The sequence below is a fragment of the Ambystoma mexicanum genome, chromosome 6q (genome assembly GCF_040938575.1).
Source record: "Ambystoma mexicanum isolate Mex_15411 chromosome 6q, UKY_AmexF1_1, whole genome shotgun sequence".
Classification (NCBI taxonomy): Eukaryota; Metazoa; Chordata; class Amphibia; order Caudata; family Ambystomatidae; genus Ambystoma; species Ambystoma mexicanum.
Window position 1 is genome coordinate 1,467,778,052 of NC_090937.1, and position 15,722 is coordinate 1,467,793,773.

Genomic DNA, 15,722 nt, shown 5'->3' on the forward strand with positions numbered 1-15,722 from the left:
AGAGTTCCGCCTGAGGTTGCGTTAGTTCTGGGCGTGCATTTTCGTTCGCCTTGGTTATTGTAGTCAGTTTGTTTTTGGTGTACGGAGCCGTGTGCGTGAATCTGCAGTGTGCATTGGGTTCCTTCGTGTCCTCCACCGCCGGGGGGAAGGCAGCTTCTGCTGCTATGGCGTGTATTTGCTGTGATTTGCAACAGTCTATGTGGGGCCTGCCTGGTATCGGCTATTCAGTGAGTCTTGTCCGATTCTTTATGGACAGCACCAGTGGGCTCTTATAGTGTGTGTGCCCCTGATTCTGCGGCTCTTTGCTTTGGCTGGGGTAGGGTCGGGGTTTCGGTCACTCACACTCACCAGCCAATGTCCGTTAGCACCAGTATGAGGCTTGGGGACTGTCCGTTTCCTGCCACCCACCACCAGTGGCCTGCTTGGTTTGGATGACTCCTGGGTCAACAGTACTGTGTCCGCCTTCAGCTGTAGGAGGCCACTCTGGAGTTATCAAGTCCACCCTAGTGTGCGGATATGGTCGGGGGGGGGGCAGGCAGCATCTTTTGTCTCTGGCCCCAGCCCTCAGCTACCCCACACTCCTTACCGCTGTGTTTTTCGTCCGATGCAGTGAGGCGGGATCAGTGTCTCCAGGTCACGGCGAACTCCGCAGGCGCTCTACGCAGTGCGGAGCGCCCGCGATCTTGCTGGAGGTCTTGGCGGTCTGTGTTGGCCCCAGCTGCGTACCGCAGCAAATCCACGGAGAGCAGGTCGTGGCGTTTCCCACTCCGTGTGCAGTGCCAATGGAAGCGTGTCGACGGGAGCTATCCGTGCCTCCCCAGTCCCAGGGACTAGTCTCTGCGGCGCTACTCCGCAAGATCGTCCCGCTCCCCTCCGCCGATTAACAACAGCAGGGGGGGGCAAGTTGCGTGGCACCGCCTCAGGGGGTGGGAGCGTTGTTGCTGCGATGTGCGCTTGGGCTGGTGCGAGGTGGGGGAGCGGGTGATGAGTGTCCCCGGCGGCCTTGCGGACTCTCCGCCAGCTGCAGGTCAGGGGTCCTGTGGTTTGCGGGCAGCCCTCGGTCTTGCAGGCGTCGTCTGCCTTTCTTCTTTCCTCGGCTGGCCCCACGATTATATTTTGTGCTCTCTCCGCTCTCCGGCTACAGCAAGTTCATGGCGGCCATCTTGGGAGCTGTACGCGGCTTAGAGTCTGCGCCTTTCGATCGCCGTTACCTCAGAGTCGCGCTCCGATTCTGCTCCGCATCTACAGGAATCGATGCAGCATATATTCATGCATCTGTGAGGTGTTTTCTGGGCATTTCACAGTTGCTATTTACGCAGGATGAATGCAGGATCTGGCCGGCGGCTCGGGAATGGTGGAGGTTTACGTCTCCATCGTTCGGCTGTTGGCCACGCCCCCCCCCCGGGTGCCATAATTTTGATGCGATATGTTGTTGGGGAGACATTCCAAGACAGCAGGACAATCACATCCAATCCAAACATAGAAACCGTGCAAGTAAACACAAAATTCTCCAGTAGGGCTTTTATTTTCTCAAAATACATTCCTTTTACAATAGTCAGCAGAAGGCAATTTGATTTTACAGAGCAAGTACTAATGGGAAGGGTGGGCCTATCTCTGCAGAAAGTGAGTCAATGTGTGGCTTTATTTTTGAGACCACTACTTGAGGTGTCCTCCACTTACAGCCTTGTGCAGCCTGTTTCGTAAAAGTAGGAAGGCCCAAAGGGTAAGAGACTGTATATCAGACCTTGCCAATGTAGGATACTCAAGGTTTACCTTCAGCCAAAAGTCACCAACTGCAATGTTCCTAAATTCAGACTGCAGAGTAGCGTACGACTGAACATCAATTAGCTCCTCCTGGGCATCAAATAGAAGATGCACCACCACCTCTGCCAGAAAAGGCTGCATCACCCAGTCATTAAATGCTAGCATTTTCTTCAGGGAAGTATTTATGTAAGCTGGACCTTAATGTTGTTAGGTGCCTTGTGACTCATTCTAGGACATGCAGCCAGTTGTACTCCGTTTCCTTAATTACTTCTGCACTGTTTCCTTAATTACTTCTGCAAGCAATGGGAACTGAACTGCTATCCCAGCTCCAATTGTTCTTTTCCAGAGGTCTAGCTTCCTCCTGAAAGCAAATACCTTTTTATTCATTGTAAATGAATTGGCATTGGCTCCTTGCAAAGACATATTGAGGGTATTTAGCTTATCGAAAATATCAGCAAGGTATGCCAAGAGCACAAGCCAGCAGGGATCACACAGATGGTTTGCTTTGCCCGTGTCCACGCCCTAAAGGAATTGCTGGGACAAATAACACCAATGAGGATTCCTGTAGACTTTGCATTAAATCACAGAGCATTTCAGGACTAGAAAAGTGATCAGAGATCCCTACATTTGATAAACAAGTCTGTGATTAAAGGATTGTATGTGTGAATCTCTAAATGCATAACTGATGCATGGATTGGTGCTCACATCACGGTTCCTAATACTCACCCTAACATTGAAATGTTTGTAATCATGAACCATACATGCTCATTTGGACAGCTTACGTTTTTGGATGCGGGCATAAAATGGCTGCAACATCAGCCACTCAAATGGGGTATAAGGGCTCTTTTGCTTCTTGTTTCTGAAGAATTTTAGAGGAGGTGGGCTGGGTCTCAGTGTGGGCATGCCCAACCCCAATACAGAAATATCTTTAGGGAATTATATCTATATACAGGGCAGGTTACCGCACAAGAGAGACCCAATAAAAAATGCACACAAAGGCTACACAAAAAGAATTGTACCTCTTTCAAACTTTAGCCTGACCAGTAACAAGCTGATGAAGCGGTTTAAACAAAACCGGCTTCTGATGCGTGGTTTAGGGCCTAACGTTCCTCAGCCACTGCCTTGTCACCACTGCGCAGGCCTCAGGAGTTATTATTTCAGCAAAAAAGAGCAGGCCCATGCTTTATCTAACAGAGCTGGCATTAGCATCTCTTTTTAGTGCTGGCCTGTAGCTAGTGACAATCATGGTGTGTCAGTGTAGAAAGGGTGTTTGGCCTAGTGGATTTACAATTTGAGGCAACTTCTTTGATTGCTTTATGTGTTGAAGTGTGGGCACAGTGTGACATGCTCGTCAGAGCACATACACAAAACAGTCCAGCATGCTATTGTGTGGACATTGGGCGCATCAGACAAAAACAGGTATATATGCCATTACAAAAGGGAACACCACATAGACACCATTAACCAACAGTGTGGCGACTTGTGCAGCGCACAAATCATTGCTGCACACAACACTGCATTGATTTGCTATGGACTGCCTGCATGGTGACACACAATGAACTCTGCTTTCCTAATCAAGGTGCCAAGTTACATTGAGTTGCCATCTGGTGTACTCGCAAGGCAGTGGCTGGCTTGTTTAGACAATTAAAAGACCTTTAATGCTGAGAGGATGCATTTAGACCATGTCCCAAAGCAGCCACTAGAATACCTAAGCAAGAAAACTAGAGGTAACCTTTCCAGGGATGCGCCATATGTAACTAAACAGTAATATAAAATAAAAACGTTTTGGCGTGTCAAATAAAGATACATGAAAATAAAGAAAATAGTTTTAAACGTTTTCTTTGTGGCATTCTAAGTCTCTATGAAGAATGCATAGGTTTGGTAAGCTAACTGATATTTGTGCTGGCCTGGTGACTAAAAATGCTGCATGTTCAGTTCTTAACATTGAAGTGTTAAGCACATAATATGTAAAACCATGTGTTGTTAAGTGAGCCATCACTTATAAATTGCCCCACTTGAAAGGCAGTCAACACAAAGAATGAGGGGTACAGGGTGTGTGGTTCCAGAGCATCACACATGCTGCGTTTGGAATAAGCATTCCTTTGTTTGCATATTCCGAACGCATCGCAGTCATCCAAAAGTCAGAGATCAGCCAGTCGCACACACATCGCAGAGCAGCACTCACCAGCACAGTAGGCTGCTTATACTGTTGTCTGGCAGAATTCTGTCTGGACCCCTTACTGCGCCCACCTCCTGAGCTATTTCTCATTTCAGACTGCGGATGCACACCCCCACAGTTTGAATACCACTGGGTTAGAAGAAATGCTCGTAGCTGGATTGTCCTCTGTGCGGAGGCAATGGATCCGGTCTCCTGATTCCTCGGTGGCGACAAAAGGAAGTACTCTGAATGGGATGTCTCAGCAGCAGTCTCAAGAGAGAGGACCCTTGGGACGGATTTCTTCATTCTCCTTGATCATGCTGCTCTGGCGCTTTTTTCTCAGTGCCAATAAAGGACGGCATTCGCCCGGTCGATCTTCTTCCATTCCTGGAATCCTGCACTCTGGGAGGGGACTTGGATGAGTTGGATTATGTCTTTGGAGGTTCACCTGGAGCTCAGCAAAGACTTGGATGGATCTGACCTCTCAAAGACTATGGATGCACTGGAAATGATTTGGTGGTCTCCTGGTATTTGCGGTCTGCAGCTCTGGAAAGGTACAGCACCTCGGGAGATGGCTCAAATTGCATTTAGTCTTAGGGCTGGTTGGTTCCACCAGCCAAACGGAAGGAGACGTCCTCTTCGGAGCTCCACTGTCAAGTGGACAACAGGGTCAGGGCAGCATTGGTCGATTCATGGTGATGCAAAGGGTCTGCAGGCATCTCTGGTTGTATTCTTCTTTGGTTACGTCAGTTTCCAGCAGTCGACTTGCCTTTCACCCGAGCAACCTCACCTTTTCTTCAGTTTTAACACACACTCCTCTGCAATCCCTCTCCGTAGTTTACAGAAAGGGAATGGGTGGTTGTCCAATCAGGACAGCAAGCACCCCCTACTGGCCACTGGTTCCATTCAGGCACTCAGGCAGACAAAGGGCAGGGGAGCAAAAAAACTCCTCCTCCCTTCATGCCTGCCCAGACACAATGGAAACTAGGCGGAGGTTCCCGCCAAAGGCAAAACACACACACGCAGACCTCCCCCACCCAGAATGGTAGAAGAAGGGCTAACAAAGAACAGTCACGATTGAAATGACGAAAAAAGAAAGGAGCCTATATTGTGCACAACCGAGACCGTTGATACATTGTACGGTAAAGGATAGCACAATAGTTGGTTGAACACTTTCACTGCCACCAACCATAACTATAGGGTTGTCTATGTAACTAGACAGTCAAAGGAGCAGAGACAAGGGGGATACTAGGTATCCCCTTAGCACTCCCCATAAGGTGGTGTGTGCTAATCCCTCATAGCAAAGAAGTTTTAGTAAGGATACAAAGTATCCCTCTATCCTTAAGAACTGTAGTTGGTAAGGATAAATAGAGAATCTCAAAGCAGAACCCAAAGGGTTCCCAGCAACACTGACCATAACGAGCTGTGTGCTGCAAAAGTTAAACACAGATGCCTTTAAAGAGATAGGGAGGAAAGTAGACTCCATAATAAAGGTAAAAGACAAAATAGAGTTCCAAAAGTCAGAGCAAATAAGAATGAATGAGTGGAAAAAGGCTCCACTCATTCAGCATGGAAAGAAAAAGGTCCAAAAGTGCTGGCGGTCTCACTAGGAGAGGGGATGAAGCATCAAAATGATAAATCTCCCTAACGCTTCCATGCTCTGATGAACCAGATGTGGATTCTGGGCAGCTGGACACCCAAGACACACTACGTTCTGGACCAACACTGTGGTGACGAGCTCAGAGGACTCCCAGGACATGTTGAAAAAAATGGCTGAAGAGCTGCATCTTCTGGGAAATGCTTCTGGTTTCATAAGCTGAGCATCTTCAGAGTTCCAAGGCACAACTCAGGATGGCGATTGATGCAGAGAAGTAGGCAAAGACAACGTCTGGATAGTCCACAGGATGGTTCTAGATCAGCAAGGGTTGGGACTGGTTGTTCTCACTGGTCCAAGGTGCCAGAGCACTCGTGAAGCTCTTCATGAGATCTGCAGTGAGACATGGCTTCACCAGGCAAGTGGGGAATGGCTGCTGCCGATCTTCCCACAAGTTCCAGATCTTCAGTGGGCTTTCCTTCGCAGGGGTTTTGGAGCAAAGATGATTTGAAGAATGGCTACAGGGGTCTCACTTTTATCCAGGATCCAAACTGGAGTTGACCCCGGCCCATCAATGTGAAGGATCAGCAACATTCAAAACAGGCAGAGGCTATCCAATCCTGCCACTGCATCTGCCCAACAGACACCCTCTAGCACAAATGTGGACTGGTCCAGACAGACCCAGTCCCCACATCTGGCCACACATGCAGACTGCCACTTTGCGCACGAAAGCTGGAGCTTTGCCTTGGAAAGGGCTTACCATATATGGAAAATTCTGCCACTCCACAGAAGGCGGACAAACTACAAGATGGACAAAGGCCAGGCCAAAATCATGGCACAGTCATTTTAGGTATGTGGTACCGTAATTGGCATTAAGTGGTAAAATATTGCAAGTGCATAAGACTATAACAAAGAAAATAACACAAAGATATCCGCTGTCACCAGCCCATCCTGGACACAAAGTAAGTAGCCACAAAGTTACCAAACACAAAGTTACAGGGACACAAGGTGTCCCCATCACACTACAAATAAGGTGATGTGTGTAGGAAAAATAAACTGAGAACTTTACTATGGAGAACAGAGTTCTCCTGCACGGATAGCCATAAGGACTGATCAGTGCCCCCAACACAGATAAGCTTAGCAAGGTACGTTGAGCAATATGGCTTCACTTAACTCCAAAAAGCAGGAAAGGTTTAACAGAAAAGTAAAAAGTATAATGTTCTTTTGATGTTTATAGGGGGTTGGGAGGAGCAGCAAAAAAAAAAATCTTTCCTAACACTATCTTTGGCAGAATTTGAACACTGCCACCTGGTTCCGAACAAGAAAGAAGGATGCTCTCAGTGATTACAGTGCTCTTGTGCAGGTTCTGGTGCAGCAGAAGACCTTTAAACAAGGAGGATACCATGGAATCACCGGAGAACCTAGTCTGCGAAGAAAGCTCTGCTTGTTAAATGAGGTTAATGATCGCTTTTCGCAAAAGACGCACCTCCACTGAAACGTTAAAACAAACAGATTCCTATAGAATCTATGATTGTTCCACCCACCGACAATGCTCCTTCTGGCCCAGATTGGTCATAAAGCTTCAGCATCACCTTCCTTCTCTCTTGCTTCACTCCTAAAACCTCACCAACTGCGTACATTCCCTGAGCGCTTTATAGCTGCATCAGTGTAGTCTAAGCACTATACAAGAAACACACAAGATACATAGGGCAAAAAGACACAGACATTTCCAATAACAAAAAAAGAACTAAATTAGCATTTCCTTACTGTCCAGTTGCTGTAGTCCTCCTTTTGGTTTCTGAGGTGTTTTGTGGAGATTTGCTGCATAGGTGACGGTTAGTTTGCTGTTGTGTTCTTTTCGTACAAGCGATCTTCCACTTCTATGATATTTTAAAGAAGAAAATTAGACTCCAGTGTCAGAATCTTGTTTGCTTTTTAATAGCCAACTGAAACCTATATTAGCACCACCTTTTTAAGCATTCGGTCACAATAAACGTTATCATCATCATCTTCCCTTGTTTGTTAATTCCATTACTTTATTTTCTGAGCTGGAGGTGAACTAGACTGTTCTGTAATGTGCTGAAATTTGACAAATTGAGTACCATTAAAATGAGTAACAACAGTATCTACCACTAGACATAAAAGCATGAAGAATCCAGCATGAAACATGATATAAGAACGCATTATGATTATTACTAAATCACAAAGGGAGGTTATAGAAGTGATAGCTAAGAAAGAACAAGGGAAAGGCAGGCCTAAAATCGGTACAATGGCCTAAAACATCTTATCAAATTCTGATTCCACTCTCCTCATTCTTTTTTATGCACTACTTTGTTCTATCGGGGAAGTAGAGAAGTAAACTGAGCGACTGCAACTCTGAAGAGAAATCCTGACAGGGCTTAGTTTTAAAATCTTTATAAAATAAAAAAGGAAAAAAAAACGTATTGGTCAGATTAAGATTAACTCGGCTGACAAACAAAGTCAAGCTCCATTTAGACTGGTGTTCAAGCAAAATTCTATTTTTGGAATTCAAAGGGACCACTTCGTGTGTCCCTTAAACCTTTTGCTGGCTTTCCTGTTTTTTTCCCCTTTACCTTTGTGGTCACTCCCCTGCCCAACCCTTTTTCTGATGCGATACCCCTCAGTAGTCCATATGTCTACCAGGACAGAGGTGCTTTTAAGCACCCCGTTTTGGTCCAAGAGATTTTTTATCACTCTACACGTGTGTTGGGGTGCAGACTGGTGGCAGCTGTATTTTAGTTTTGGCTTCACAGAGGGTTCAGTCATTTCACTGTATTCGAAGCACAACGAACGCACCAATATGGTAGCCCTCGAGGTACTAATGTACTAATGTATTCTGTTAAACCCCACTAGCGGCCATTTTGTTTTGGGTATCCTCCCCCCCCAGAATGGTTTAAACTGTGTTAGCCTGGTATTCTGCCCTAGACATGCCCAACAAACACCCCGTGTGGATGTACTTGCTGTTTGGCAGTTTTTGGGCCAGCTTCATACAATGGCTACAATAAACTTTGTGTATCTGCCTTGTGTACGACTGAAAGGCTGGCTTAAGCCACTTTCTGTGTGAGTGTTCTTACGTAGGAGAGACCCTGTGCATTTCTCAGACCTGTTGATTCTTATCTGAAGTGCTAGTGAACTGATGTGAAGATGTTCTGCTTCACCCAAGTACCTAGTTTGGCCATATATTTTGGACCCTGGTGCCTTTGTCCTTGCACCAGTTACTGCTAAGGGCTGCTGCAAGTCCTTCCCGAGCTCTTCCTGGATGAATTGGCTGTCCTATCTTGGGAGTATTTCTGGGTCGTTGCTGTGCAGGTTCCCTGTGAAATCCCTCCTGGACCAAGCACCTCAAAGTCAGTCCAGGAAAAGTGGTGGGCCACTACTGCTCCACCACAGTACCATCTTAGGCCATCATGGGTGACCTCCATCCATTGCCTCCATCATGGGACATCAAATGTTTGTTCTGCAGCCCTGTTTGGCCCTCCAAGCCTTTGGTTGGGTTCCTTCATCTTGGTGGCGCTTTCTCCATTGTTGATGCTGGTGCTTCTGGCTGATGTCCTGGGTCCATAGATTATTCATCTTTTGTGCATTTGGGTTGTCCCCGAGTACCGGATAATTGTCCAATCTCAGGAAAAGTAGCCTATGCTTAACAGGTTCTTCCTCCATTTCTGAGCCGAATCCATGGTGATTAGCACTGCAAGTAATTTCCTCAGGGTCATCAGTTCCTGATCTATTTCATGGAATCATCTTCATGGGTTTCTTGGGTCAGGCAGTAGTGGGGTTTTGCAGACTGCCCCTTACCAAGGACTTCAATTAGTCTGAATTCTGTTTCCCATTCATCCTGTTCTGGCTGGCCGGGTCTCGAGAATGGAACTGGAGCTCTTCAAGGTGTTCTCTCCACTGGAGGTTCTTTGGTTTGGTTGTTTATTTGGCTGAGACTGTGGGGTAGAAACTAGTATGGACGTTAACTCATAATGACTGCTTGCCTATGGAAATTGTCCAGTAGTTTTCTATAGACATTAAAACTTTTAAAATCCAACAAACGACTTAAAATGGGTACATAAATGAACTTTGTCACTTGGGACTCTGGAGTTCTCTGCCAAAAGCTGTAACTTTAGAAGGTACCAGTGATCATTTTCGGAAACCTAAAATAAAATCACTGCAGTTCACTTTTATTCTATAGGATATCATTGGACACTTTGTGACCATGTTTGTGTCAGGTGCTGCAGGGGCAGCACTCATGGGTTGTTCCCCATATCAGGGTTGGCGTCTGCCTTTGAGGATCGGGCAGCGCTCGCAACCAGGGAACTTCATTTCCAGGCGATGCTGCACTCTCTGGAACCAGCGTGTTACATGATGGTGATGCGTCATTGACGACGGATGGGGAGATGCACCAACGCGGAGTCTGCAGAGTGAAATAGAGCTCTGGATCATCACGCTGGTGCTTCTCAACTTTCCCGGTGAGTGGCTTGTAAGATTTCTGTAGGGCTATTTCCTTTTCTTCAGATCCCTGGCTTATTTTCTAGACTGCATGATTCTTTGCTGGCTTTGTTGTGTCGCTTGTATGTTTTGGATCTCTTGGTTACCTGACAGGAATTGTACCCTGAATTGGCTTGTCTTTTCCCTTTGCCCTTTACCTTGAAGTTTTGATTTGTCACCTCTTACCTGTTTTTGCTCTCTATCCGATTCTAGTCGATATGTGTAGTACCCTCCCTAGTACCTACTCCATACTGCCTACTATCTGAGGAAGTCAGATTGCTACACTGCTATATCCGGATCTTGCTATTGTGTAGGCTTACTTGTGCCATCGGTTGTTAGGTCTTGTTAGGCAGAAACCTGTGCAGTTCCCTCTGGGACCACTGCAAAGGATTTAGGACTACAGGTGTTTGGCAGTAAACCCACTTGGTAGCAGTCTGTACCACACAGATTCACTTGGTAGCTGTGGCTGCGCAGTCAGACTTCCCTCAAGAAGAGTTAGGCAGTATACAGAGTATTCACAATAGGTCAAGAGAACACAATAGAACAAGTAAACACTGACCAGGGCTTGGTGTAAAAGAGATATAATTATTTATTTAAAACCACATCTAGAAAAAACACACAGGCACTAATAGTAAGCAATTCAAAAACACGGTCACTAAAAGATATACACTCCCTTAAAAGAATATTAGACAAGTCTTAAGTAAAGCCCCACTTATTTTCAGACAGCGGTGAGCGCTTAACATAGATGGCACTCTAATAATTTGTTTTAAAAAGGGAGAGAAAAGCAGAGAATAAATTGAAACCGATCCCAACGAACGAACACAACAAGAGAGGAAGGCAAAGTAACACCGTGAATTCAGAGTCAGTAGGCCAGATCCACTTTAAGAGGATCAAAACGAAATGTGTCCAAGGTCACACGGTTGCAGTGCACAAAAGTCTTGTAACGGTTCAAAAAGGAGTTCGACCAAAGAAAGGGACCAGTTAGAGGGTCAAGCCGGCCAGCCCAGTCCAGAAGGTAAAGGAGTTATTATTACCTTGTAGCAATCTTTAGAAAGGGAGGCCTGGCGGACACTGTACCTTAAAGTGGTGAGAACACTCCAGCGGGGGCAGTTGTTCCTGGCAGCGGGTGAAAGTCGGTGCTTCGTCCGGCGGAAGAGAGGATCTCGTCGGGGAGGAAGACAGGAGTCCGTTGCACTGCCAGGGAAGAAACCAGCCGTGGAGTTTCTCAGGTACAAGGAGCGGTCCGTTGATTCGCGGTTCAGTGGTGAGTGGCTATCCGGCTGCCGGGGTGCTTGGCACGGGCAATTCGACCACAAACCGGTCTGGGGTGCGAAGAAAGAAGGTAAACTGGTTGTGCCCACCAGTCAGGGGAAGAAGCCTCTCCAGCCGGGAGATCTTCTCCGTCGTCGGAAAGTGGTGAGTCGGGTCCGCAGGGCTCCACCGGTAGTGTTGTCGTGGTAGGTCGGCTCAGCTTCTCCCTCGTCGGATTCTTAGGTCCTGTGGCGACATCTGAAGTTCCAGTCCCCAAAGCCCTGCTTTTATGCAGCATACCCCCATTCACTCAGCCTAGCTGTCAATCAAACATGCTAAGTGGTGAGCCGGCCCGCTCACTACTTGGGCCAATCACACAAGAGTGTGACTTGAGTTACCAAGGTAACTCAGTCCAGGATGCCTAAATCCCCTCCCACACCCCCTCTGGTACCCAGACAGAGTGGCACCACTTTTGGAGGCTTCTGTGGAGAAGCACGCCAAAAAGTGGAACAAAGGGCTCGACTTGGGTTGGAGTCACAGAAGAGAACACAAACGCCATTTTAGAATCGAGTCTTCTCAAAAAATACAAACCGGCGAATTAATATTAAATAAATAAACCGGCGGTATGTTCGAGGATATGAGAATTAAATAATTAAAGTTGGTAGCCTCGAACAATGGGAAAATCCCATAGGGAAATATTCGCGGTCGAATATAAAAAGTAGTTTCCACTGCCACCAGCCAAAACTCGATCAGGGGGGACGGAGACGTGCCCCCTCGACTAACAGACCCCGGGGCAATCGAATTGCCCCGACCAGTATGTCCACAATATGATGGTTTGTACTGGTTTCTGTTAATAATTTGGGACTAGTAAAGCCAATGGTGACTTTACATGCCCTGGGAGACAGTCAGTCCCAGGGTATGGAATCTATGGTGGGGTGTCACTATGACACCCCTGTGTTACGGCACGGAGGGTGCTGTGTAACACACATAGTAAAAACATATGAGACCCTATGGAGTAAAGGACCCCATAGCCTATAAAACACATTAACAGTCAAAGGAACACCATAAATCATGTCCAAGAGTGGGAGAAAAAGAGTCTCACTCTTGGCAGGAGAAAAAAACAAACTCCAGAAATCCAGCAAAGCTGCTGGGGGACTCACTAGGTTAGGAAATTCAGCCTAAAGAGAGAATTCTCCCTAAGGAATACAAGCTCAGCCTGTTCAAGGTGGACATCCTACTATACATTAAGGACCCACAAGGGACACACCCACACAGAGGAATCCATTAGGTTATATGGGAAGTATTCAAGGTCAACAATGATAACTTTAATACTCTCCCCATAGGCAACCTGTCGCTTAGGGAGGGGCATTTCCTGTCAATGTGACCTTTGAGTATACAAAGGGTGGGGAGTAGATACCAAGTAATCTTTATTCCTAAAGCCCCCACAGAACCCTTTGACAGAAACTAATTACCATTGTGGGAAAAGGTACAGGAGGACTTATCTAAATGGGAGCAGTTGTCCTTTCATGGATGGCAACACTAAACACCTAAATTAAATGTGCTACCCGCTTCCTCTTTTTATTTCAGATGTTGCCAGTCCAGGTGTCTGGACTTTTTCTGCAAATGTTACAAAATAATTTCTCTTGGGATTCTTATGACCTGAGGGTAGGACCGGAATAGCATTTAGCACATTAATCATCTCTAAAGAAGTAGGTGGAGTCAGCCTCACGGATCTACAATCCCACTATTAAGTATGCCAGCTAAGAGTGTTGGTTGATGATCTGGATCCCACCTCCACCAAACAATATACGCCTAGACAATGCAGCACTAAGCCCTGTCACACTGGGCGACTGGCTCTGGGTTCCTTGGTGTTGAGATGGATTTCTAACTTCAGCCCTAGTGAGGGGAAGATTTTAGAAGGCCACCCTAGTTATCATGAACAGGGAGTCTCTAAGAGTTTAGCTAAAACCCAATCAAGGTATAGTGGGAGAGCAGTCAAGGCTTCATATTAGGAGTGAGTGAGAGTGGTCTAGGCCCCAGATAAGTTCACAGAGAATAATACACAATAATTCTGCTTAAACAGGATGTATACAAATACAGCTATTCATTAGGCCTTTAAAAACACAGTTAAGAAATTAAACTAGCAGGTTTAAAAAAAAACATAATATATTCACCAGTAGGTTCACTTACAATGCATCAGTCAATTATTTAAACATGTAAGTATTCAGATGAAGTAAAAATTAATAGAGCCAGCACAATCACGATTTCCTTTCACTTAAGAAGTCCAATCCTAAAATGGATGGGGCCTAGAGCCCAAAAGGAACCTGTTCCAAGACAAATGTATCCAGGGAAGGTATTCTCTGAAAAGATGCAACGTGCTTGCGCTGGTGATTTCAAATAGTGTAATGGTGCTTATTCCACCATTTAAAAGTGGAATTACTTATTTGTCGAAAGACAGATGCATTCACCTCTCTCTTCCAGTCCCAAAGCTAGCCCAGGCGTAGGAAACTTGACCCAGGTTCAACAACCAAAGTTAAGTAAAGAGTTTTGTTTGGTTTATTCATTTATAATGCGCACCAGCCCCAGGGGTATCAGGGCGCAGCAATTACAGATATGCAAAGCTTCATTAACAGGTTTCAGAATTAGCAATGCAAAAAAAAAAAATAACGCTGTGAAATATACATACGTAAATAGTTACAATTTAGCCAAAATACAGAAGCATAGTACATACGAGTAAAATATGGGGGTGCTGGCAACTATACAAGAAAGGTGCAGTGCTGCAGGAGTAGAATTCGGGCTAAGGGATATGTATATATGGACATTAGATGTCATTCAACTTAAACCAGTTGATGTAACTTAGTCTGAACTTTGGATAGGGTTGATCTTCTCTAATGTGGTGTGGTAAGTAGTTCCACAATTGGGCAGCTTTGACATGGAAGCTGTTTCCACCAGCCTTAGAGAGCTTGAATCTGGGGATAGTGATGCAGTTGGTGTTGATAAGTTTCGTGAGTATAGTGGAAGTTCTTCTTTGAAATCGGTTCGTGAGATAGCTAAGAGCAGCATTATTCAACGCCTTGTGTGTCAGGGAGACCGTTTTTAATTGAATCTTGTTAATGGTAGAAAGCCAATTGTTTTGGCGCCTTATCACAGAGATATGTGATCTTTTAGGCACACCAAGAGCCACTCTTAGGGCCTTATTCTGAAGGATTTGCATGTATAATGCATTGCAATAGTCGAGCCTAGATACGATCAGCGCTCTTGCCAGGGTGATGCAATTGTCATCCAAGAGAAAGGGATTGCCGATTCTGATCAGCTTACATGTGTAGGCTGTGGCAGAAACCATGGCGTTCACTTGTTTAACTAGGGAGAGGGTGGAATCGAGGTAGAAACCGAGAGTTTTTACTTCCTTGGCCACCTTAATAAGGTTGCCATCAATGACTAAAGAGGAGTAATCCTGTCTAGTTTCTTCAGGCTGGTGTGAGTACCCAGAATGATAAGCTCGGTTTGGTTTGTCATCATTCAGGCATAGACCATGATTAGTCATTCATGCCTGGATGATGAGATACACCATATTCACCAAGGCCAAATCTTTCTCGTAATCCCGGGAAAGTGGGAGGAGAATTTGGGTGCCATTTGCATAATTAGTGTAGTTGATACCAAGAAGGTCCAGATCATCGAAGAGGGGCTTGGTAAATATATTTTATAAAGTGGGGGAGACACAGGACCCTTGGGGAACACCACAAGTGATGGGAATGGGGTCTGCTGCTGCTGAGGAAGAAAAAACCCTCATGGTTCTGTCGCTTAAGAAGGACTCAATCCATGTTATAACATCTTTAGAAAAGTGGCCAGCTGAGTCCAGGTGTCTGCATAAGACCTTGTGATCCACAAGGTCGAATGCAGCTGAGAGGTCAAGAAGTAGGAGGAGGGCTGTTTGTCTCTCAGCTCGTCAACCTGTGCCTTCGGGTCGATAAGGGCAGTCTCAGTTCCGTGTTGGGGGCGGAAGCCTGACTGACGTGCTCCTAGGAGTTTATGATGTTACAGAAATTTTTGAATTTGGAGATTTGCAAATTTATCAAGGATCTTGAGCAGGAAGGGTACAGTTGTAATAGGGCGGTAGTTAGAGGGTATGAGTGGATCTAAAGTTTGTTTTTTAGTAGGGGGAGCACCCATGATTGTTTGAGATTGGATGGGACAGTGCCAGATGCAAATAAAGCATTAATAAGTTTGGCTACGAAGGTGGCAAGATCTCTTGCAGCGTCTTTTATGAGCAGAGCAGGGCAGGGCAAAGGTCTCCCTGGCAGTTTGATTGAGTGAAAGAATTACTTTCTCTGCCTCGAGGATAGAAATCTTGGTGAAATTCAAATCAGGGGGTCAGGTTAACCAGTGTTTCCTTCGAAGGGACATTCTGAATAATGTGGTTGGGAGGATGGTTAAGGGATTGTTTTTTTTTGGGATATTTTA

General features: G+C 45.8%; 1 protein-coding gene across 1 annotated transcript in view; it reads right to left on the reverse strand.

Moving 5' to 3' along the window:
• The window catches only part of POLR1A (RNA polymerase I subunit A), a 1,786,762-nt gene that overhangs the window by 1,428,042 nt on the left and 342,998 nt on the right, over positions 1 to 15,722 (reverse strand). Inside the window, exon 6 of the mRNA XM_069632173.1 lies at positions 7,284 to 7,396. Within this exon, the coding sequence (XP_069488274.1) occupies positions 7,284 to 7,396 (113 nt within the window). The remainder of the gene's footprint in view (positions 1 to 7,283; positions 7,397 to 15,722) is intronic.